General features: G+C 39.5%; 2 protein-coding genes across 3 annotated transcripts in view; one reads left to right on the plus strand and one right to left on the minus strand.

The window, feature by feature from the left end:
• Eif2a (eukaryotic translation initiation factor 2A) overlaps positions 1 to 18,476 on the minus strand; it is a 30,588-nt gene extending 12,112 nt beyond the window's left edge. The window contains exons 1-6 of one of the 2 annotated variants that reach the window (XM_038347232.1): positions 18,339 to 18,381; positions 11,817 to 11,886; positions 6,398 to 6,472; positions 3,293 to 3,411; positions 1,040 to 1,139; positions 402 to 484 (exon numbers count right to left, since the gene is read on the minus strand). In XM_038347232.1, coding sequence (XP_038203160.1) covers positions 402 to 484; positions 1,040 to 1,139; positions 3,293 to 3,411; positions 6,398 to 6,472; positions 11,817 to 11,886; positions 18,339 to 18,366 — 475 coding nt within the window. In that variant the 5' untranslated portion in view covers positions 18,367 to 18,381. Of the gene's footprint in view, positions 1 to 401; positions 485 to 1,039; positions 1,140 to 3,292; positions 3,412 to 6,397; positions 6,473 to 11,816; positions 11,887 to 18,338 lie in introns of both variants that reach the window. The other variant, XM_038347233.1, reaches the window with a different exon arrangement.
• Positions 18,477 to 18,656: 180 nt separating this feature from the next.
• Serp1 (stress associated endoplasmic reticulum protein 1) lies at positions 18,657 to 22,446 on the plus strand. The gene is made up of 3 exons (XM_038347234.1): positions 18,657 to 19,030; positions 19,275 to 19,350; positions 20,571 to 22,446. The coding sequence occupies exons 1-3, from the start codon at positions 18,947 to 18,949 to the stop codon at positions 20,609 to 20,611; spliced, it is 201 nt and encodes a 66-aa protein (XP_038203162.1). The 5' UTR covers positions 18,657 to 18,946; the 3' UTR covers positions 20,612 to 22,446.
• The last annotated feature ends 842 nt before the right edge of the window (positions 22,447 to 23,288 follow it).

The following is a 23,288-nucleotide window of genomic DNA, read 5'->3' on the forward strand; positions in this document are numbered from 1 at the left end:
CTATACCACTAACTTCTCAGGGACTGATGACAATGACAAACACATGGCATATGCTCCAATAAATGCCAATCTTTATAGTAAAGAATTCATAGAGACCATTAGATGGGAAAAACTGGCCTCATCTTGCTAGGGTAAAATGTGTATACATAAATTCTATTTGATAAGTAAGATAGCTGATACTGATTACACTATCCTAAGCAATGAGAATCCATGTTAATAAGCAATAGTGTTACCTTAGCTAATGGGATAACTACAACAATAATATTGAGGATGGCCCTAACCCTACAATGCCACCAAGGAAAGGAAAGCACAGACTCTTAGCACTGAAGACAAACAAACAAAAAACTTTGAAAACTGCATTTAAAGCAAATAATAAAGTTATTTAGTAAGTCTTTTCATACTAAAATTGTTGTTTTCAAAGAAGTGAATTTCATTGTTAACATTCCGCGCACAGATAACTTCATCATCTGACCAGGAAGGACACCTATATCAAAAGAAAGAGAGTTGGAAAAAAGTAAAACCATGTTAAAGCTGTGATGCTGTTTAAGATAAAACACTTACATTACACCTGCTACCAACAGTACTAATAGTATAATTAAATGGTGTATCATTAAAAATATATTTATTTTCAAAAACTAAAAGGGATATTTTACTATAATATAGACCTATAGACTTAAAAACCCTTAAACAACAGGATTTTAGAATAATTTATTTTCAAAATCAATACTAGAAAAACAATTATATACAATGACATTAGCAATATCGTGAAAATATCACTTTCTGGACTGGAGAGATAACTTCACCGGCCAGAGAAATAGCTCAATATTTAAGACCACTTGTTCTTGCAGACAACCTGGGTTCATTTCCTAGCACCCATATTGTAGCTCACAATCATCTCTAACACTAGTTCCAGAAGATCTGATGACTTCTGACCTCCAAGGTCACTAGGCTTACATAAGGTAAAAATATATACATGCACGCAAAACATTCTTAAAATAATTCTAAATATTTTAAATAGCACTTTAAAACATTTATTTACCAGTTTTGCACTTTTTTCTGTATGAAAGATTTCAAACATGTTCCAGTTTTCACGTCATAAAGCTGCAGGTTAGGCACCCCAGCTGTGCCATCTTTAGAAGCTGCAATAAAAATTTGTATAGTGATTGTCTTCTAACACTTGTTAAGATTTCATGCTCACAAATATCTTGAATAGTATTAAGAATATTAAATAAAAGAATTGCCTACAATCAACTTTTCCTAGTCTTTAATTATATAATCATTCATTGCTAAAACCATGACAACATGACAGTTGTTTGAGTTAAAGCCCATCTCTGAAATGATTGCTTATAAGTTTTAAGAATACTTGAGGGATTTATTAATTCTGACATTATTGTCAAAGGGATTAAGTCATGAAGGTTTGTACTAATAATTTATGATTATGAGTCCCTTCAATTTACTTGGAAAAACAAGATTCATTAGAGTCCGAGCCTCTGGAAAGAATAAAACCCTGAGGTTTATAACCAACTACTGAATAATAATAATATTAATGAACTATTATCATTTATTTATTTAAAAAGATTGCCATTGGTAGAGAATGTTTTACCCCACTCTTCCTTTTTTCATATATGAGACAGTCATATATATCCTAGACTGACCTCACATTCCTGCTGAGAGTGACGCTGAACTTCTGATTCTCTAAGTACTAGAATTACAGGCATGTGATACTTCAACCAGTTTACATAGCGTGGGGATCAAACAGAGGCCTTATGAATGCTGGCAAGCACTCTACCAACTGAGCTACAGCCCAGCCCTAATAAAATGCTCTTAACACAGCCTTTATACCACTTTCTCCTATCTGTATAAATAAAGCATGGCTATATGAAAGTTCCTATGTCATTACGATTATATGGCTTTAAATGTCTCAAACAGAACAGTTTCCTCTCCGTTCTGTTCTTGGAGACAAGCTCACAGTCTAGTTAAGACTCCTCTCCACACCAGCCCTCCTGCTTCAGCCTCCCAGCTCCACACTGCCATAACACACTCTTGTTTCATATTTTATCCACTGTACTGCCTTTTGCTTATAGTGATTAATAAAAATGTTGACTAAATCATTAATATTCCAGATATTTAGAGATCTTTTCTAGCCAGGAGTTATTTCCCTTCTAAATTTTATTTTTGCAGTTTTTCTTCTCCTTTATCTCATAACTTACATTTTCACTTTACTTCCTGAGTTATGTTAATTGCAATCAAATATGGCCCCAAAATATTAAAAGTAAAATCCTAGATATAACCCATTCATTTGAAATTGCCTACCATTTTAAGTGATGAAACCTGAGCCATCCCATTCTAATTAGAACACAAGTCTTTCTTTTTAATAAATCATCCTTTGAAAAAAATTATTTATTGTTTGCTTGCTTGTTTATTTATTATTTATTTAGAGGCAAAGTCTCACTATGTATCTCTGGCTGTCCTAAAACTCACTTTGTAGAGCAGGCTGGCCTTTAACTCACAGAATCCACCTGCCTCATTAATCACCTGTGGGTCCAGTATATCCATATGCTTCTACCCACCCAATAGTCTTCTCGGTGATTATATTTACTGGCAGAGGACACAGTGCTTTACCAAGTAACCCTTATTTTACTTAATGAGAGGAACACAAAAGAAGCAGTGCTAGCAATTTGCATAAGAGAAGCTACAGAGAGCTTCCTCAAAGTAAAAAGGTGAAAGTTCTTGTTTAATAGAAGAAAAGCTGCATCACTGCAGACGTAGGTTGGCATGGGAATGAATCGTCTACCCATGAAATTATGAACAAAATGTTCACGTTACTTTTTCTGTGAAACCCTAGCAGTTAAGAGTTACAGTCACGGTACTGTGAGTACTTGGTTAAGATGAGAAAGGCTGGGGCAGTGGGTGTAGCTCAGTTGGGAGGGTGCTTGTCTAGCACGCCTGAAGCCCTGGGTCTGCTCTCAATCACCACACCGATGGAGCAAGGTGCTATACACCTGAAATCTCAGCATCCAGAAGCAGTCCAGACAGTAGACCAGAAGTTCAAGATCATCCACGGCTACAGAGTGTGAGGACAGCCAGGGCTACTTGATAGCCTGCTTAAAGGGTGTGGTTTACTTGCAATCTTAGTCATACACTAAGATCACATTCCCTGAAGGCGGTGGGGGTTAGGGATGGGCTGTCTGCTTGACCTTAAATTACCATCTTACAAAGTTATAAACTTAGCTTTTCCCCCACTAAATGTACCTGGTCCTGTTAGAACACTTTACAAGGGGAAAATACTTACTAGTGTAAGGCTGCCACGTTGCCAGGACAGTGTTATTTGGCGAGAATTCAAGGCAAACTGCTTTTGGGAGGTCGAAGGAGTGCAGTAGTCCCTTGTTAGTGACATTGATTATATTTACTCTGGTTTCAAAAGAAATTACTTCAGCAAAAATACCATTTTAAAACAGTCAGCACTAACTAAAACATTCATGCCCTTTTTCAAAATCAGAACACTCCAAATCGTTCACTTTTCATAAAAACTACTTTTCAGGCAATTTCAAAAACCACCAAGGAAACACAATGTAAATTTTACTCAAAAAGTATTGAGAAATAGTACAAAATTAGCAGAAAGACCCAGAAGTGATATGGCTTCCAACTGAGTGAGCAGAAGGCTAGGCTGCAGGGAAGTTGAGTGTCAGCAAGTCAAAGGGAAGGCAAGCATGAGGCAGAATGGTGAAGCACCCTGTTTACATTTGAATAGAAACCGTAATAGTTGGGAAAACCAGTAAGCAAGTCTATTAAGATCTCAAAAACTGTCTAAAGGATAGGCCTATTAAGAATTGCTGTGTAATCGTATAATGAAAGTAGCTCTATATTGTTCCGTATTGGATGCTTCCTGTGTATTCCCAGGCAGTGGCCTTACCACTTTCTGCAAACCTCTCATTTAAATCCTTCCAAGTGTCATCATCTCAATTTTATAAACAAACACACTTAGATTTGAAAAAAATCAAATGAGTTGATCTGATCAGCTATAATTTATCATATTAGTGCCAAGTTTTGGAAATCAGCTTGTCCGGACACACTTCCCTCTGTTACATTGAAGTGCCAGGCTGGGGCTGCAGAGATGCTTCTTATGGCTTCTATGGACATCACACACATGGTGCAGAAACACACATGCAGGCCAAACACCCATATAACCCACATACATGTAAATAAACAAACAAATAAATAAATTTTAAAAAACAAAAATTGAGCTAAGCATGCCTTTAATCCCAGAACTCAGAGGCAAGCAGATTTCTGTGAGTTTGTGGCCAAGCTGATCTACATAATGAATTCCAGAACAGCCAGGGCTACATAGACACGAAAGAAGAGAGAGGAGGGGAGGGGAGGGGAGGGAAGGGGAAAGGGGGAGGGGGAGGGAGGAGGGGAGGGAGGGCGGGAGGGCGGGAGTGAAGATAGGAGTTGGGTAGATTTCTCTTTTCTCTTTGCTTTTTGCTTTCCTCTTTTCACTCTCTCGATATATAGATATAGAGAGAGATAAGAGAGATAGAGAGAGAGAGAGAGAGAGAGAGAAATAAAAATTAACAGGCCAAGAGTTGCCCATTCCTTAGATAAGGCAAGGCATAAATGAATGGTGCATCTATAAATGTGCTGGAATGCATTAAAGGATATTCAGGAAGGTATCTGGCCTGTGGGCCACAGGTTTAGGTACACCCATGATTAATTTTTTAGGGTTAATACATGCGTGTGTGTGTGTGTGTGTGTGTGTGTGTAATATCTCATCTTATTTAAGAAATTGCTGAAATAAATTTTATTGTGCTCATGTCTGAGGAGGATACCAAGGTAAGGATAAGCAGATCCAGTAAGAATGAGGTTATACTGCACACTTAAACACACATGCACATGTTTACCACCACACACACACTGATCCTCTGCAAATTATAAACTATAATAACACACTTTAAAATCAGGCTTTCTTGTTTTTGTTGTTGGTGATATTCCTAGTTTAATAAAACTTTTAAAACTCCTATTTAAGGAAAGACCTCTTAGCTTCTGAATTGGGTAACTACAAATTGACCAAAACCACAATCAATATCTGTATGTGATTGCCTTGTCTGGGAACAACATACACTATTTTATGATAACATCATTCTAAGAAAATAAAGACTAGCATCTGATATAGAAAATACCTATTAAGCCGGGCGGTGGTGGCGCACGCCTTTAATCCCAGCACTCGGGAGGCAGAGGCAGGTGGATCTCTGTGAGTTTGAGACCAGCCTGGTCTACAAGAGCTAGTTCCAGGACAGGCTCCAAAGCCACAGAGAAACCCTGTCTCGAAAAACCAAAAAAAAAAAAAAAAACCTATTAAAATGATGACACAATATAAAACAGCATATAGGGATATACTAAAAAAAAAAAAAAAAAAAAAAAAAAGCTGGGCCAAGGTGGTGCACAACTTTAATCCCAGTACTCAAGAGGCAGAAGCATGTGGATCTCTGTGAGTTCCAGGCCAGCCTGGTTTACACAGTGAATACAAGGCTAGCCAGGGCTATACAGAGACCCTGTCTCAAAAACAAAACGAAAAAACCTAAACATTGTGGCTAAGATTCAATGTGATTATATTATTGATTTGTAATTTTACTGGTTAGCCAATAGCCTAAGAAGCAAATCAACTAATTTAGCATTCTTTAATAATTAATTTTTAAAAATCAGAAAATTTTAGAATATATTACCACTATAAAGAACTTTCAAATTCATTATTTTCAGACTAATGCATTATTTTTCTCTCTTTTGAAAAGCTAACAGTATGCATATGTTTGAAAGAAGCAAATGAAAAACAAGTAAGAGGTATTTGGACATTTTCTTGACCTATAAGATATTGTCGTGATCATAGGAAATTTAAAAAGACTGGTTTTAGAAAACTACGACCATTTAATAAAAATAATTATTTTCTTATAACACTAGTTTTGTAATCTAATAGTTTACATAATACGAGTTATATTAATCATTCTTTCTATACTTTTATATACAATAAAACTACTCAGTTACTGATTTAACAGCAAAATACTAGATATTTAAGTATACAATAAACAAGCAAAAAAATAATTATTTTCTAAATGAAAATAGTGAATCTAAGAAACGCTAACCAATAATTTAGAATACTATTTGAAATCATTTTTTTATTTCCTCAGTAATATTATTTTCACAGTAATCTTAAATTGTGAGTCTCTACATAACTCAGGTTATGGCACACTTATAAGAACATCTTTGAGGGTTTCAAAGTACTCTCACTACACATGACAATAAAAGATAGACTTTACCAATGATAACCGAATACGTTTTTCAAACCATGCCAGCCATGTCATATTCATAGTGTATATAAAATTTTCCACAAATGAGCACTAACTTTTCTCCATTGTTCCAGGCAAACAATGTCCCATCCTTACTAAAAGTGTAGACTTTGCAATTTTTTCCAGATTCCCTGAAAAAAGAAAAAGTTTAAATTAAAAAGCAATAATACTTTTCAAAAAATCTGATTTAAAAGTCTACAATCCATTAATTCAATAATTTAATAACTTACACAAATTTTAGAAACATTCCAAAATGTTTTTGTCTATTTAAATACTTAATCTCTTATAATGCAAATGTCAGCAACCATTGTAAAATATGATGGAAACTTGCAATCAGATAAACCTTCAGAAATAGATCATTTTTTGGTGTGGTGGTTTGAATGAGAATGGCCCACAGAAGGTCATGGATTTGAACATTTAGTCATCAGGGAGTGGCACTACTTGAGAAGGATTAGGAGGTGTGGACTCCTTGGAGAAAGCATGTCACAGGAGGTGGGCTTCGAGGTTTCCAATGTTCAAATCAGGACCAGTGGCACGTTCCTCCTGCTGACTGTGGGTCCAAATGTAGAACTAACTCTCAGCTACTCTCCAACACCATGTCTGTCTACATGTCTACATGCCACCATGTTCCCCAGCATGATAACAATGGACTAAGGCTCTGAAAATGTAAGCAAGCCCCAATTAAATGCATTCTTAGGTGTCATGGCATGGTGTCTCTTCACAGCAAAAGAACACCAACTAAGACAGTGGTCAAAGAAACCAAAACAATGAAACTGAATGGGAAAGTTATCAGCTGTCACCTCTGAGCAAGCTGAGGGACTGCAGTGCAGAGGCTTTGTAGAGACTAGCCCCACACGATCTGCATAACAAAACAGTAGTGGACAGAATACCCTCAAGGACCAAAGGGCACTAGGATTTGAAAGACTAAGCTATTCCATCAATTTCCCCAGTGGAGACGTAATGTATAAAAGCAATACAAAGATCTTAGTAAATGACGATGCAGGCTTCTGAATATCATCTGTAGGAATATGACTGGTGTCAACATTCTAGCAAGAAATTAAAACTGTAAGTAGTACAACTCTCTACTGGAGATGGCCACTATGAATATATCTAATAGCAATGAAGGCCTCACCAAACGTAAATGTGTGTGAGTATACATGTACAAGTCTACTCGTGGGGTGACATTAAATGTGGCAAACAAATATTTTAGTTGCTAAGTAACAACAAATGCACCAAGAACTGACCAACATGACCCTTAAACAACACCACCTCATTAATTTACCTTAAGATATTTTTTGGCTTCTACTTTCATTAAATAATGGTAACTTATACTCATTTTACAAACAATGAAACTTACAAAATACCTTTCCCACAAAAACAGCTATGAATAAGAAGTCTCCTTATTGTAGTATAACTCATTCTCAAACCTGAAGACAGAAAATTTCTATTCTTATTAATTCCTCCCAGATTTTAACTTATTCCAACCTACTTATATTTACCTACTTCATTTTGACTCCCTAATCATACCCTTATCTCAATGGTTATAAATTGCATTTGTTTGTTTATGAGACAAGGTTTCTCTGTGTAGCCCTGGCTGCTCTGGAAGTTGCTCTATAGACCGGGCTGACCTAGATCTGAGAATCCACCTGTCTCTGCCTCCCAGATGCCAAATTAAGAGTATTTTAATAACTTTCATTAGAACTATATTTAGGACTGATGTCAATTTTACTACATTATAGAATACAGAGACCAATTTTTTCTTTTTTTTGTTGAGATTGTGTTTATTTTTTATGTGCATGAGTGTTTTATCTGCATGTAAATCTGTGCACTACATGCATGCAGTGCTTGGGGAAGCCACAAGAGGTCATCAGATCCCGAGGCTGGAGTCCCAGCAGGTTGTGAGCTACTTTATGGGTTGCCAGTAGAACCATGGTCCTCTGGAAGAGCAGCCAGAGCTCTTAACCACTGTTCCATGTCTTCATCCATCAATTCTAATCTTAGCAAATGAGAAACTTTGGCTATTTTCCTTTCAAATATATAATAATAGATGTAATATATAAATTATATACATATATAATTTATTTACTTTTTGAGAGTCTCACTATGCAGCCCTGGCTGTCCTGAAACTCACTATGTAAACCGAGCTGATTTTTAACTCAGAGATCTGCTGCCTCTGACTCCTGAGTACTTGGATGAAAAGAGGTGGGGCTGCCCAGTCAATACAATTTTTTAAATAAAAATCTTTAAGTAAATACAAAGCTTAGGCACTCATTACCAACTAAAATAAACAAAACACATCAGAGGCCGAAGAGGTAGCTCAGCAGTTAAAGAGCATTGGCTGCTCTTTCAGAGGACCCTGGTTTGATTTGTGGAAACCACAGCTGTCTCTTAACTCTAGTCCCTGGGTAACTGATGTCTTCTTCTGACCTCTACAGGTACTGTACACATGGGATGCACACACATACATGCACGCAAAAGCACCCAGACACATAATATTTTAAAAATTCAATCAAAGGTTACATCATTTTATGCAAATACTTCAGCATACATCTCTAACTGATAAGCTATTTTTGTTATACTGTATACATGTTTCTACTTGTTTGGGGTATTGTACCTATACAGTTCATTTAAAAATATAATGTAAAATTAAGAAATGCAGGTTGGTAGTTAGTCATCTATAATAATCAAACTTATAGTCATGTTAAGTATGTTTTCAAGGTTAAACAGCTATATTTTAGATAGGTGATCTTCAAACACTTCAAAGATCTACATAATATGGCATTTAAGACGTTTAATAACCTGAGGCTTTTCCTGGCAGCACCAATTTACTTCAGAGAAGACAATGGGCATCAAAGAAATTCTTCATAGAGTTTGCTTTCTTTGTGGCAAAAGCTAGCCATTTGGACAAGAAACTGCCTTTGCCTCACCTGCTGACAATATGCTGTCCAAACTGGACAAGCAGGACACAAAAGAAAGTGACGACTGAATTTTGCCAAAACAAAGCAAAACAGTCCTTCAAGATGCTGCTTCACAGAAGTCTGTCAGATATTCTAGGCCTGTAGGCCAAAGATGAATGCCCCAGCATTGCAGAGGAGCCTTGGGTGACTGTGGAGGCAGCCAGAAGTCTCTATCATTTCTTTTAGTTTTGGAAGTTGTTTGCTCTGTACTTCCTGTTTACTCTGGTAATATTATATTCTTCTGGGATGTTTGTGAAGTGGAAGACTAGGTAGTTATAGTTGTAGTTTTTCTTAGTTATGAAGAAGGTAAATTAGGTACAGAGCTTTAGACTCACCAAGTAGATTAAATAATAGAGTGTTTTCTTTAAATATGCCAAATACAAATGGATGGGATATTGTAAAGACAATTCTTGCCTTGTTCCCATTGATTATAGTTTTATTATGCTGGAGTTAAAACTTTTCCTTTTTATTTAGACAAAAAGGGGAGGGGATGTTGTGAAACATTCCTTTACACTGTTTTAAGATATGTCACTGTGACTGGTTTAATAGAAAGCTTAACAGCCAATTCCTAGGCAGGATTTTCGAGGCAGAGAGAACAATGGGAAAAAGAAAGGCAGAGTCACCAGTGAATACAGAGGGGACCTGCAGGAGGAGAGGTAAAAGCAAAAAATCACATGGCAACACAGATAGGTAGAAATGGGTTGATTCAAGTTATAAGAACTTGGGAAATGCCTAAGATATAGGCAAGGGTTTCATAATTAATAATGAGACTCCATGTCTTTTTGAGTTGGCAGCCCAAAGAAAAATCTGTCTACATGAGGGCTCTCATCTAATAAACGGCTTAATCTAGCGATAGACTGAAAATGTGGCTAGATCACTGGGAGGTGAAGAGCCCTCTCAGCAACCCGCTACTGTGCTGTTCTCCTAAGTGCAAGGGACCAGTCACCCACTGACGAAAACAGGGAGCTCCTTCCTCTGTTTACTCAGATATTTGGTCACGTCAACATAAGGGGAGCAGGAGCCTCAAGCAACCATTTTTAGTCACAATAACACTGCTGGATGTATTCAATTTGTAGCTATTCTAAAATTATACTACCACCCCAACCCTAAATTCACTTGTTTCATTTAGCCACTTTAATTATTCTATTCTTATCCATTTTATTATTTAAAAGAATTATATTATTTAAAAGAATTATATGGACCAACATCAATACTCATCCACAGATGTTTCCTGAATCCTATCATGCTTATTATATTACAGGTTATCATTTTTATTCAGTTTTGTTTTAAGCTTCCATGGTTTCTTTCTGGAGGAAAAAAATATATATATCTATTCAGATACATATACGCACATACATTTATTTTACTTTCTCCTTTTTTTTTTTTTTTTTTTGGTTTTTCGAGACAGGGTTTCCTTGTAGTTTCTAGAGCCTGTCCTGGAACTAGCTCTTGTAGACCAGGCTGGCTTCGAACTCAGAGATCCGCCTGCCTCTGCCTTCCGAGTGCTGGGATTAAAGGCGTGCGCCACCACTGCCCGGCTTACTTTCTCCTTTTTTTATGCCATTTTCATCTCCTGGCAGCATAGCAATTACTAATAGTGACTTAATAATCATATTTGTAAATTTTTCTTATTCTAGAAGATTAAAATTCAATTACACTAACATCTATACTTTTCCTTGCTAAGCCATTATTTTTTTTCTCTTCTTTCTTTTCTTTTTTTTTTAAGATTTTTATTGGTGGGGCTGGAGAGATGGCTCAGCCATTAAGAGTATCGCCTGCTCTTCCAAAGGTCCTAGTTCAGTTCCCAGCAACCACACGGTGGCTCACAACCATCTGTAATGAGGTCTGGTGCCCTTTTCTGGCCTGTAGGCATACATGCAGACAGAATATTGTATATATAATAAATAATTTAAAAAAGATTTTTATTGGTGTGTACATGCAGCATATACCTGTGGGAGGCAGAAGAGGGTGTTTCATCCACTGGAATTAAAATTATAGGTAGCTGTGAGCCACCTGATATGGGGGCTGGGAACCTGACTTAGATCCTCTGGAAGAGCATTATGTGCCCTTAACTACTGAGCAATCTCTCTAGATCCTAAGTCATTGATTTTCAAATATGAAGATTATTTTTCTTGGCAAATAATAAGTATTCTTTCCATTTCTTGGGATATCCATTAATAAGACATCCCAAGAAACTAGCGTATCTATTATTTTCTATTTTGGTCAATGAGCTGAGAGATGGTTCCACAATTAGGAGCATCCACTGCTCCTCCAGAAGACCCAGCTTCAGTTCCCAGCATCTGCTTGGCAGGTCACAACTACCTGTAACTCCAGCTCCAGGGAATACAACACCCTCCTCTGATTCCATGGCACCACACACACAAGTGTTGCATAGACACACACATAGGGAAAATAACCATACACATAAAAACTTAAACATTTTAAGAAATGTCAATATCAACAAAAATCTTTTAGAGTGCATTGTATGTTTCTTATTTATCATTTGACAGAGCTGTACCTTGGAAGCACTGTGCTTTCTGTAAAGTGTGGTGGTCCATTCACCATGTACAGTCCTTCTGATCCTCGCACTAAAGAAACAAGGGAAAGAAGCTTGGTTACGATGCTAAGAAAGACCCAGAGATGTTATTGAATGTTACTGAAAAGCAAAGGGCTTTCAAAATACAGTAAAATCATGAAACATTTCCTCCTACTACAGAATGCTAACATTTCAAGTCCACTTTCCTGCCTTCCACATAGAAGTCATGTAGCTGAATAGAAATAAATATGCAACTGGAAAACTTCAAACAATGTAACCATCCAAACAAAAGACTGTGTCATAGTAGAAAGGGCACAAACTTAGCGGGATACAGTTAAACAAAGAGAACAGTAACAAATTTAAACAATCCAAGGAAAAGCTAGAAAAGGGCATCAAAAAACAAAAAGAAGACTGATAGAACAACTAAAAGAAGCTGGAAAAAGAAAACAGGCCTCAGACCTAGAAGAAAACAGATGTTGAAGTTAAATATCTTAACATATTTTAAAAATAAAATTTCAAAGGCTGAAAGGCTGATTTCTAAAACCAGATTTGTATTTTGAAAAGATCAGTCTGGTCCAATGTAGAAAATGAACTGGCTGGAGAAAGTCTGTAGTAGTGTCACAGAAGGTTGTGGAAACTGATTCAGGGTGGAGCAGCAGGGATGAAAAGCAGGAAATGAGGACGGAACGTGTAGGAATGTAACAGGCTTAGAGATGGGCTGCTACCTCAACAGCACTGTAAGTGCCCAAAGGAAGAAGGTTTAACTCACGCCCATGGCTTCCATTTCTCCCACTCAGACTCCTCCACCCTTCTCTTAGTTGCTGGGAAAGCAATGAAGCTAATAGACGGGGTGGAGTTTAGTGCCAATCTTAATTTTCCATTCCTTTCGTTCCCCAAGAAGTGTTATGAGACAGTTATTAGCAAAATACTTTGCCTCAGAATTAGCCCAATTTTAGGTATCAGGCAGTCCAAAAGAACTGTAAATAATTTTTAGTTAGAAGAAAGTAAAGGAACCATAAATGAACAAAATGATAGCTACATCTTTACAAAGTTGTCAATTTAGCAAACAGAAAACAATTAAGTAAACATGAAAAAACTCTAAGTTTGTTAGACATACGTAAGCAAACAGCCCCATCAGTGTCCTACATCTGAGTGGAGCCTCTCAAGTCGCTGTGTCCATTTCAAAGCTGAAACTGTACACAGTGCCTTACAGACTAATCTGATGTGCTTCTGTGGGCCTCCACTGTCTTCAGGATGATTTCTAGCAGGGTGTGTTGGCACTCCTATCATTCTAATACTCCTGTGGCCTAGGCAGGAACACAGAGTTTGAGGCCAGTTTGATCTACTGCTATAATTTGAATCAAATGCTGAAGATACTCATTTTAAAAAGCTATACTGAAATTTGCAAAATGTCCCATGCCAAAATATGTCCTAGAGTTTGACACTGGGAAGGTTTATGAATCATTTTTTTTCTATTCTTTCTGGTTTTTTGTTTGTTTGTTTTTGAGACATGGTTTCTCTGTAGCTTTGGAGCCTCTCTTGGAACTAGCTCTTGTAGACCAGGCTGGCCTCGAACTCAGAGAGATCCATCCGCCTGCCTCTGCCTCCCAACTGCTGGGATTAAAGGCATGCACCACCACTGCTCAGCTGAACCTTTTCTTCTTTTCTTTTCTTTTGAGACAAGGCCTCATGATGTAGCTCCAGCTGGCCTAGTTAGAACTCTCTATGTAGACCAGGTTGGCCTGGAACTCACAGTGATCAGCCCCCAATGAGGTACCATGCCCGGAGGAAGTAATACATTATAAACCCATTATCACTATTATTATTTACTTTGCATGTATATGTTGGTCAATCTTACACATAAACGTATCTACCACTGAGCTACTTCTATAGCCCTTAAGTTTAATTCTTTACAGCATTAAAATCCTGCTACTATACAGGGAAGGCAGCAGCATTTCTCAGCACCAAACCTGCTGCAATGTATATAAGATACATTAGGATTTAGAACAGGCTATATTTTCTTAATACTATAATTAATTTTTTTTAAGAGACAGTATCTCATCATGTAGCTGTAGCTGGCCTGGAACTTTCTTAAGTAGACCAGACAGGCCTTGAATTGATGGAAATCCAACTAGTTCTGACCCCCTAGCACTGGGATTAAAGGCATGTGCTACCACACCCAGCATAATTCACATGGTAACAAACATTATAGGGACAAAACAAATAAAAATTTCAAACGAGGGCATTTATTAAGGCCATACCTTAGTTGTGTACGATGTAGAAATTTAGCCAGTGTAAGGTCACTCTCACTAAGGTGTAGTAGAATCTAATCCACTAGGAGCTTTTCCAGAATTTACATATGGATCTAGACTAGAATGGCAAACTGTGGGACAGTCCTGAGAAGGCTGCAATGGAACTATAAAATGTGAATGTGGTCCAAGTGTCCTGTCACTCTCGCTGCTTAGCCCAAGTGCACGGACACAAAGAACAGGAAGCTTTCCTACCTCACCGCGGCCACCGTGCTCTGGAGCAGGCTCTTCCCCAGCTCTGGTGACACTGACACCCGCACTCCTCATTCCTGGTAATGGTCTAGGGACTCAGGATGTTTAGACAACCATAAGGGCTTTTCTAAAATGTATATTTAAGATTTGTACTTCATACTAGGGCAGCGGGTTAACCCCAAAATAGTAGAGTGAGGAAGAGACAGCAACAAGAAGAAAAGCAAAATCCATGCCAGCCACTCTCTCACTCAGACCTGAAGCCTTAGAAAACACCACGCGCCATTTTAAAGGCCAGTGTGAAAGAAAACTGCCACGTTTTTGTGGTTCCAGAAGCATTTATGTCTCATGTGATCTATTCTCGGTATCTTGCCTTTTTTTAAGAATAAGCAAAATCTCGAGCCAAATTAAACAACTGCTTCTCAACATGCACATGCTCATGTTCTTACTTCTTGATTTGATTTCTATTTTACTGATATATTTACTTTTGAGACAGAGTCTCACATTGTACTTCAGGCTGTCCTGGAACTCACAGTAATCCTCCTGATCAAGCCTCCTTTGTGCAAGGATTAAAGAAACGTCTGAGCTCTCCATATCCAGCTATTCATATTTACATTCCAAAAAAAGGAAACTTTAAAACAAAATACCCAAAGCTACCTTTTTGATTATTTCATTTATGCAATACTTTTGAAATGACAAAATTATTGTGGTGCCAAACAAAACGGTAGTTGTCAAGGATTAGAACCAAAAGAATTGTACTGTAAAAGGGAAATACAAGCATCTCTTGTGCTATACTATAATAGTGGTTTCATGAATGTGTATATTGAATGAAAAAGAGGATACAACCTCTCCAAGATATGGATGAGGTTTTATTGTAGATATGAGGGAGAGTACAGCCAGAGGCATCTGAAGTGTCCAAACTGACCCAGGCCATGAGAGGAGAGTGAGGGGGAGAGAAAGAGGAAGAGAGAGGGAACCAAGAGCATGCACGGAATAGCAGATTTTTATAGGACTCAGGAGCTGTGGGGAGGGGAGGGAAGTGAAGCACCTGTGTTAGAGGTTTAGGGCAAGGAGTATGGGAGGAAGAGCTGAGAGCACACAGGACTCTGCAACAGGTGCTTGCTATGCTGCGAGAGCCCAGAGGCCAGTACATGCTTTAGTATGCAACAGGCACCACGGCTAGTCATTTGTCCCAAGTTTCTTTGACATGCATGTACTAGAATCTCTTAGTCACTCACACACACACACATACACACAAATAAACCAAAAGAACCCAAGGATTGCAGTTTGATGGTTACTACTGTGTGACTACTATGTCCTAGTTTTGACAACATTCAATGTTTGTGCTATATTATGATTGAGGAAGGCTAAGTACTCTTTGTCTACTGTTCTGCAACTTCCATGAGTCTTAAATGATATCCAAATAAAAAGACTTTTTTTTAAAAATTATTTTTAGTAATACTTTGATAACAGGATAGCAGAAATTAAACAAACGGACTTCAACATTTACCAGAAAATGGTTTTACTTTTAGACAAAAATCTGTAGACTCAGAGCTTTTAAATAAATGCAATACATTCCTCTATATATAGCATTCTGATAAAGCATTTGGGATAATTACAAATGTCTGAAAGTGACAAAGTAAACAGAAAGCAAAGTTTGCTAAACGTGTGTATGCACACACAGTGTGAAGACGCTTTTGATGACTAGGAGCTGGTATAATAGATGTCAGTTTTACACACCTAACGTCGAGCCACTCTTTAGGAAACACTAACTTCCTTTAGGAATGTTCAAAGTGAGACAACATTTGGTCCGCATCTCCTGATAAAAGGTAAGAGTGAAGGCAAGGGCAGCCAGCCTTGAGATTTCTGTCGGGAATGCTGGCCAAACAACGGAACGTTCTTTCCTTTAGCATTACTAAATGGGTTGAATATCTGCCCAGCATGAATTCTTCTCCTTTAATAAAAGAAAAGCAAGAACCAGGGAATACAGAAAACAGATTTTTGAAGTCTTATAAATACTTGAATTCACTGACACTAAAAGTGTTTAAAAGCTCACTTTTCACATGGTTTTTCACAGGGTCTTTTCTCATTTTGACTCAGAATCACAACAATAAAATTCACAGTTAAGCTCCAAATTATTCAGATCTAAAAATTTAAGTATGTTAAACAATATTTGGAAATTTAAAAACTAAAAACTAAGAATATCTAAAAGATTAAGCAGCATGCTTCACTGGTAGAAAACAGTGTGGAAATATCTGAGTATTACCCTGGAGCTGCAATTTCATAGTGTAAATCTGGCTGCGTAATCTTTGGGCATCTAAGAATTCTGAGACCATGAGAAAGTGTCAGAACAAAGACTTTAACTTTGAGCACTGTAAGAAAAATGGTCATTCTTTGTTATCTGATTATACAGAAACAATATTTTCCCTTTGTTTAGTGTCTATTATTTCCTGGGTTCTGGACTAGGTACTAAAAAGGTGCGGATGAATAAGGCTCTACCCCTACTTCCAAGAAGTTTACAGTCTAACAGGGAAAAAAATATCTGAACGGATAATTTCCTTTGTGAGGCTAAAGAACAAAAAATTCTTCCCCTAGTATATAAGAGGTATAAAAATAGCTCAGAAAGTGGCCAGGAAGCATGGGAAATTGCTTGGAAGAAGCTTGCCAAATCAACAGAAATAGGATAATCCCAAAGAGTAGCTTAAGGGACTTTATCAAACAACTCAGTACTCATGGGATACAAAATAAGATGGGATGGAAAAGCAATAATGCGAAGAGCTAGTTCAAGATTATAAGTGGTCCATGTGATGGGCTAAACAGGAATGACTTCACACTGCCTCGAAAGGGCAGAGCACTTAATAGATTTTTAATGTACTCATTTTTAAATAGAATTCAAATACTCATTTAATATTAAAACATCTAAGTAACAAAGTCATCTTCATGAAACTAGAAAAAAATATTTATTGAATTACATAGTTATTCTATTTAAACAGTCTCAGAGGGCTGGAGAGATGGGTTAAACATTGAGAGTACTTGCTGCTCGTCCACAAGACCCCAGTTCGGTACTCAACACTCACTCAGGGTGGGGCTCACAACGGTAACTCCAGCTCCAAGGAAGCCCAACACCCTCTTCTGGGCTTCTTAAGGATGCTCACACAGACACATACATTAAACGATAAATCTAAACAAAACAGAATCATCTCAGCCTGGCATAGCGTTTAGCAGATTATTGCCTTCATTTTATAAATACTTAATGGATAAATTACCGTAGTCTAAATGAATAGGAGTAGGCACAGACTTTAAAATGTACTCCTAGAATAGCAAGAAGTATAAAAGCTTCGCCATGCCTCGGAAGGACATAACCCCCAATTTCCAAAAGCAGACGTTTTTCCTAACGATCTCGTCCTTCCCTGATGTCGAAGAGTTGTGTCAGCTTCAAATTCCCAAGTCTTCTAATGCTCTACCTCTAAAATGTTCACAACTGCTTCAACCGAAAACGTTAAACTAGCACGCTCCAGCTCACTGCCGCCACCCTAAGCCACATCGTCACCATGAAAGCTAACCTGCACGAGCCTTTTCTCGCTCCCTGTTCAGTCCTGCAAACCTCATAAAAATAGGGAGTGAATAAGTTTTAATTAAGTTCCGGTGACTTTGACGTGTGCGGTCGCGTTTCTTATGTTATATGGAGGCAGGGGGTTTAAGACAGGTTCGAGCAACACTAGCACTGCAGACCAGAGGTCACACAGCCAGCACTTTCTTGTTGTCTATCTATTCCGTGGATGATGAAGAATGATGGACGGATACCCGGGAGGAGGGAACACCAGAGACGGAAGCTTCGCTTCCCATCGCCACGCTATCATGGAATAGACCACAAGCCAGCCTGGCTCTTCCGCGAGCCACGAAAAGAAGCAAGTCGGACTCCGAGGCTGGCCACCTAATCCTCCAGCGCAAAGGCACGGGGAGCAACCACTCCGAAGACAGGGTCTCCCGCTCTTTTGGAACTCACCTGTCAACAGCGGTGTGGACGGCGCCATCTTATCCCGGAAAGAGAAACCCATGCGCCGGGGTGAGAGTTCACCGAAGGCCGAACCCAGCCTCTACACGTCTCCCCAAGCTCCCAGACCGCGAGCCGGGGTTTCCGGCGCCGCCAGCGCCGGGGCCAAGCCACTTCCGGTCTCGGAGCGCGCACGCGCAGCTCGGGGGCCGCGCTTTCCGGAGCGTGGAAGGGCCGGCCTGAGGCCGCGGCCGGCCCTCGCCCTCCCTCTCCGGAGCGGGCGGAGTCGGCACTTCCGCGGGGCGGGGTCTGCCCAGTGCTGACGTTGGCAGCCGAACCCGGCCGGAGTAGTTCGAGGCTGCCGGCTGCGCTCTCCGGTTGTTGGACTCTTGCTTCTTGTCCCCGCGCCCCGCTCGCCCCCGGCGCCCCCCCCCCACACCCTCGGCTGCTCGGACCGCTGTGGTTGGCGGCTGCCCGGCGCTCCGGTGCTCCTAACGCTCGGGCATCCCAGGCCCGGTGACCGTAGGTGGCGTAAAGCGCCGCGAACCGAGCCTCCCGGCGGCCCCGGAGCAGCGAACGAGCGAATCCGAGGGGTTCCTGGGGCAGGTGGCGCCGCGAAGATGGTCGCCAAGCAGAGGATCCGGATGGCCAACGAGAAGCACAGCAAGAACATCACTCAGCGCGGCAACGTCGCCAAGACCTCGGTAAGGAAGAGCGGGCGCCCCTCTCCATGCCGACGCCGGGACCGGGGGCCGAGGCCCGCGCCGGGGCCGTGGCGAGTTCTCTTCCAGACCCGCCTGACTCTGGACTCCAGCTGCGGTGGAATCTGGGGCGGGAGGAGAGATCTGTGAGGTGCCGGTCGGACACCTGGCCCTGGGGGTGCAGGCCGCGGGAACCCGGGATCCGAGTGGTTTCTCTGCATTTGAAACTCGATTTTCCTTTTTGCAGAGAAATGCCCCTGAAGAGAAAGCGTCGGTAGGACCCTGGTTATTGGCCCTCTTCATTTTTGTTGTTTGTGGCTCTGGTAAGTGTTTGAGGGGGCTCCCTTGGTTTGGAATGACGTGGTGAACGGTCAGTGGGTGAGTCCTACACGCGTTGTTCTCGACCCACCTGCTGAGAGTTTCAAGCAATTGTTTCTTGTGAACCAAGTTACTTGTACCACAAACGGTGGTGCCCCCAGAAATTTCTCCCACCTTGACTTGTGCTCAGGAAAGATTTAAGAAAGACAGAAAAAGATGGGATCTTCCTAATGATCAGTTGAAAGAAATTACAAACAAAACAATTCTTGGAGTAAGAATGATTTGTTACCGCTTTATCAACTGTATTGCAAAAATCTTAAGAACATCGCTAACATCTGGATACTAGATTGAACTGTGCCAGCTTCTGAGGTCTCTGTATCAAAAACTAACTAAATAAAGTAAGATAGTCCAAAGAATTGATTGTCTGTGGAGGAAACATACCTCTTTGGCAATTTAATGTGGGAGACCAATGTTTTCAGGCTTATGAAACGTATGTTGAGAAAACTTAGCTACCAAGGCAGCCTGCTTTTATGGTGGTAGACCCTTGCTTCTGCAGATGCGCTGCAGAATGTCTTTCTGCCCCGCGTTGCTTTAATACGGAAGCTGTTAGTATTGAGACAGATGCTTTTGTTTTCCCACATTCTACAGTTACTGGGGTTTCCATTTCACTTTGCCGGTTTCCTAAACTTTACAACTGGAAGCTTTCTTGATAGATGGCCAAGAGCCAACCGGTTTATATAACCCAAAGATTACTGAGCTTCAGTTTTAGTGAGAATAAGAAGTGTGCATATGTTAGAACCAGGCCCGCAAGGATGCGTAAGAGATAAACTGAAATAAGCCTGTGCTAGAAAAACGTGTTTGTTTTGGTGCTTTTGATTTACTTCTAAAACAATTTCGTGTCTGGAAGCTCTCTTGGTCACCTTACAGGTAAAATTCAAGGAACCTTCCATTGAAGAAATAATTTGAGTTGGAGATGTAGCTCAGCGGCAGAGTACTTACCTAGTGTGCATGGGGCCCTGGGTACCATGCCCGGCACAAGATGGTAATAATGGAAAGGCATTAATTGTTTAACTGTGATACACCTGCCTTCGCCTCCTATTATAATAAAATTAGGTTAGCATTTGTAATGATCTTCTGGAGTCTGCAGCTGCTGTAGTAGGTTAATTTTCAGTTGGCAGGCCTGTTTTCGTCTGCTTGTTTTAATATTCTGTCTTTCTCTTTCCAGCAATTTTCCAGATTATTCAGAGTATCAGGATGGGCATGTGACGTGACTGACCTTAAGACGTTGCCATTCTCCTGTGAATTTTAGCTTGAACTCATTCCTGATGTTCGCTGCCCTGGTTACAAACAATTCAGTAAATCATCCTGCCTCCGAATGACGTTTTCATATCATTCTTCATGTGGCATTCCAAGGTTTCTTCAAGAGTCATTCCAGGTTTTCTAGTCCATACCACAGTGCCTTGCAAAAGCACCACACGAATAAAGCAATAAAATTTGATTATTAAGCTCCAGTAGTAGACTGTACTTATTCAGTACAGAAAGAGTTTTATGTGGTTGTTAAAACTTACGGCTAATTAGATTAAACCTGTGTAGCCAGGGTATAGATTTTGTTAACCCTAATGTGTAAATGCAATTAGCGTAACTTAAATTTTGGAATCTTAAGGTTTTCTATAGCTAGGCACTTTATTACTCTCTTAAAAAGAAAGCACACTCCATTATAGGGTCTTCGTGTAACTATCCTATAATAAGGTGCTTAAACGTGGACAACTACACAGCCTAGTTTTACCACAATCATTGTCACCTAAAATGTTTGAAAAGCTTCAAGGGCATACTATAAGTAGAGATTCTTACGGCTGCATCTGTGTTACCGACAATGTTTCTGTTACACAGCCTTGAATTTTGCATGAGTAAGTATAATCACCTACGATTGATCGCATTTGGAACTCGGTGGCGCATTTTGTAACGTAATCAGCGATTGCAGATTCACTAAAAGCTATCATGTGGAATGAAGTTAGGGAAGGCTGGCCTGTGTCATGCTGATTTCACCAGAATGAATTTAACAAGGGGTTTTCTGTGCTGGACAAAACTTCAGGGGGAAAGACTGTAGGAAGTGAATGCCTCCTCAGGACATGTGTGCCATATGATATCTTAGCATGTTGATTGCACTTAATATCAAAAAGGCACATCAGCTAAAACGTTATGATTGACATGTCCTTAGGGTACGAGGTCTGTCACTCTAAAGTAGCATTTGAAATGAAATGAACTCACTGATAAGAATCAGTCTCGTCTTCCTTTGTCTGACTTGATAGGTTGTGATTGATCAAATCTTCTTTTTACTGATAGGGTGAGAGTAATGAGGCAGGGTTGTGGTTTCCGGCGCTGTCAAAAACTGCAAGTCCTGGCTATTTATGGACGTAGCCAGAACTTGGTGCAGAAACCAAGCAACTTCTGTGTTTATGAATTAGAAGAAGCCTGCTTATGTTTGCTTTGTTAATTGCCTTGCTCCTGAGGCAATTTCTTGAAATAAACTGTTTTCAAAGGAACAGAAGGGAACTTTGCTACCTGATCTGTAAGCAGTATAAGCTCCAGGGGGCTTTGTTTCCCCTCGGAGAGTGAAAGAAAGGGGTGGTAAGGGATGGACAGGACCTTAAATGTTTGTAGACAGAAGAAAGCTGGCTATGGGGCTGTGGGGTCACTGATGCTTACCTGCCTCTGCACCCATACACATGATTCCCTCTGAAGCAAGTCTTGTTTAACTAATTCTATTTTATTATAACTTTAAAAGTGAAAGATAATTCTCTAAATTTATAGCAGGTGCCTTATTTCCTTTGAAGCAAATCATTCCATACCAGAATTTCCCTTGGTTTACTATAGATAATTGGCTTTAAGGTATTTTTGTTTTTAAACAAACAATGTTTTAATTGATTTGTTAAATTGCTACTGCAATCATTTCACATTTGTAAAATTACATTCCCTTTGTATCTCATGTAATTTACCTATCGAGTGCATTTTATATTCAGGTTGGATTATGCATGTTTGGGTCAATGAAAGCTATGTCTGTTTGATTTATGGTTTAAAAATAAAGTTCCCTGGATATTTGATGCTTTTGTTGTAAAAGAAAATGATTTTGTAGAGTTGTTACTTGAGTACTTTTCATAGTTCATAGAAAATTATCTTAATGAATGCCTGTATTTAGCCAGATTGGTGGTGACACATCCCTTTAATCCCAGTACTCAGGAGTCAGAGACAGGCAATTCTCCGAGCTCTAGGTCAGCCTGGTCTACAGGGTGAGTTCTAGAACAGCCAGGGTTACATAGAGAAACCCAGTCTCAAAATCTTACTAAGAAAGAAAGGAAAGGAAGAAAGAGAATGCCTACTTAATTATAGACTAATTAAGTGACTGGGTTAGGGTTACTACTATTGCTGTTAGGAGATATCATGGCCAAAAAGCAAGTTGGGGGAAGTAAAGGGTTTATTTGGCTTACATTATCATATTGCTGTTTATTGAAGGAAGTCAGGGCAGGAACTTAAGGGAGCCAAAAGGCAGGAGCTGATGCAGAGGCCATCAGGTTGCTGCAAGTACTGGCTTGCACCTCATGGCTCACTCAGTCTGCAGGCCAGTGATGGCTCCACCCACAATGGACTGGGCTCTTGCAGGCATTTTCTCAACCGAGGTTCTCTCCTTGTAGATAACTCTAGTTTGTATGTCAAGTTGACATAAGACTGATCAACACATTAACTTAAAGAAAAGTACACATAAGGTCTGTAATTGGACATAATAGCAAGGAACATGTATAAAAAGTAAGAAAATTCAACACTCATCTATTTAGCATGTAGTGGTTACTACCCAAGGTTGATTCAAGGAAAAACCACATTTCTTTGATCCCACTTTTCTACTCAGATTTTATATTATCTTGTAATGTTTAGCACAGCATGAAAATAA

This window comes from Arvicola amphibius, chromosome 11, assembly GCF_903992535.2.
Source record: "Arvicola amphibius chromosome 11, mArvAmp1.2, whole genome shotgun sequence".
NCBI lineage: Eukaryota > Metazoa > Chordata > Mammalia > Rodentia > Cricetidae > Arvicola > Arvicola amphibius.

Excerpts from the sequence above, each read along its gene's own strand:
- Serp1 (XM_038347234.1), top strand. The coding sequence starts at position 18,947 with ATGGTCGCCAAGCAGAGGATCCGGATGGCCAACGAGAAGCACAGCAAG. Across the intron at positions 19,031-19,274 it reads GCAACGTCGCCAAGACCTCG|AGAAATGCCCCTGAAGAGAA; the intron begins GTAAGGAAGAGC and ends TCCTTTTTGCAG. Across the intron at positions 19,351-20,570 it reads TTTTGTTGTTTGTGGCTCTG|CAATTTTCCAGATTATTCAG; the intron begins GTAAGTGTTTGA and ends TTCTCTTTCCAG.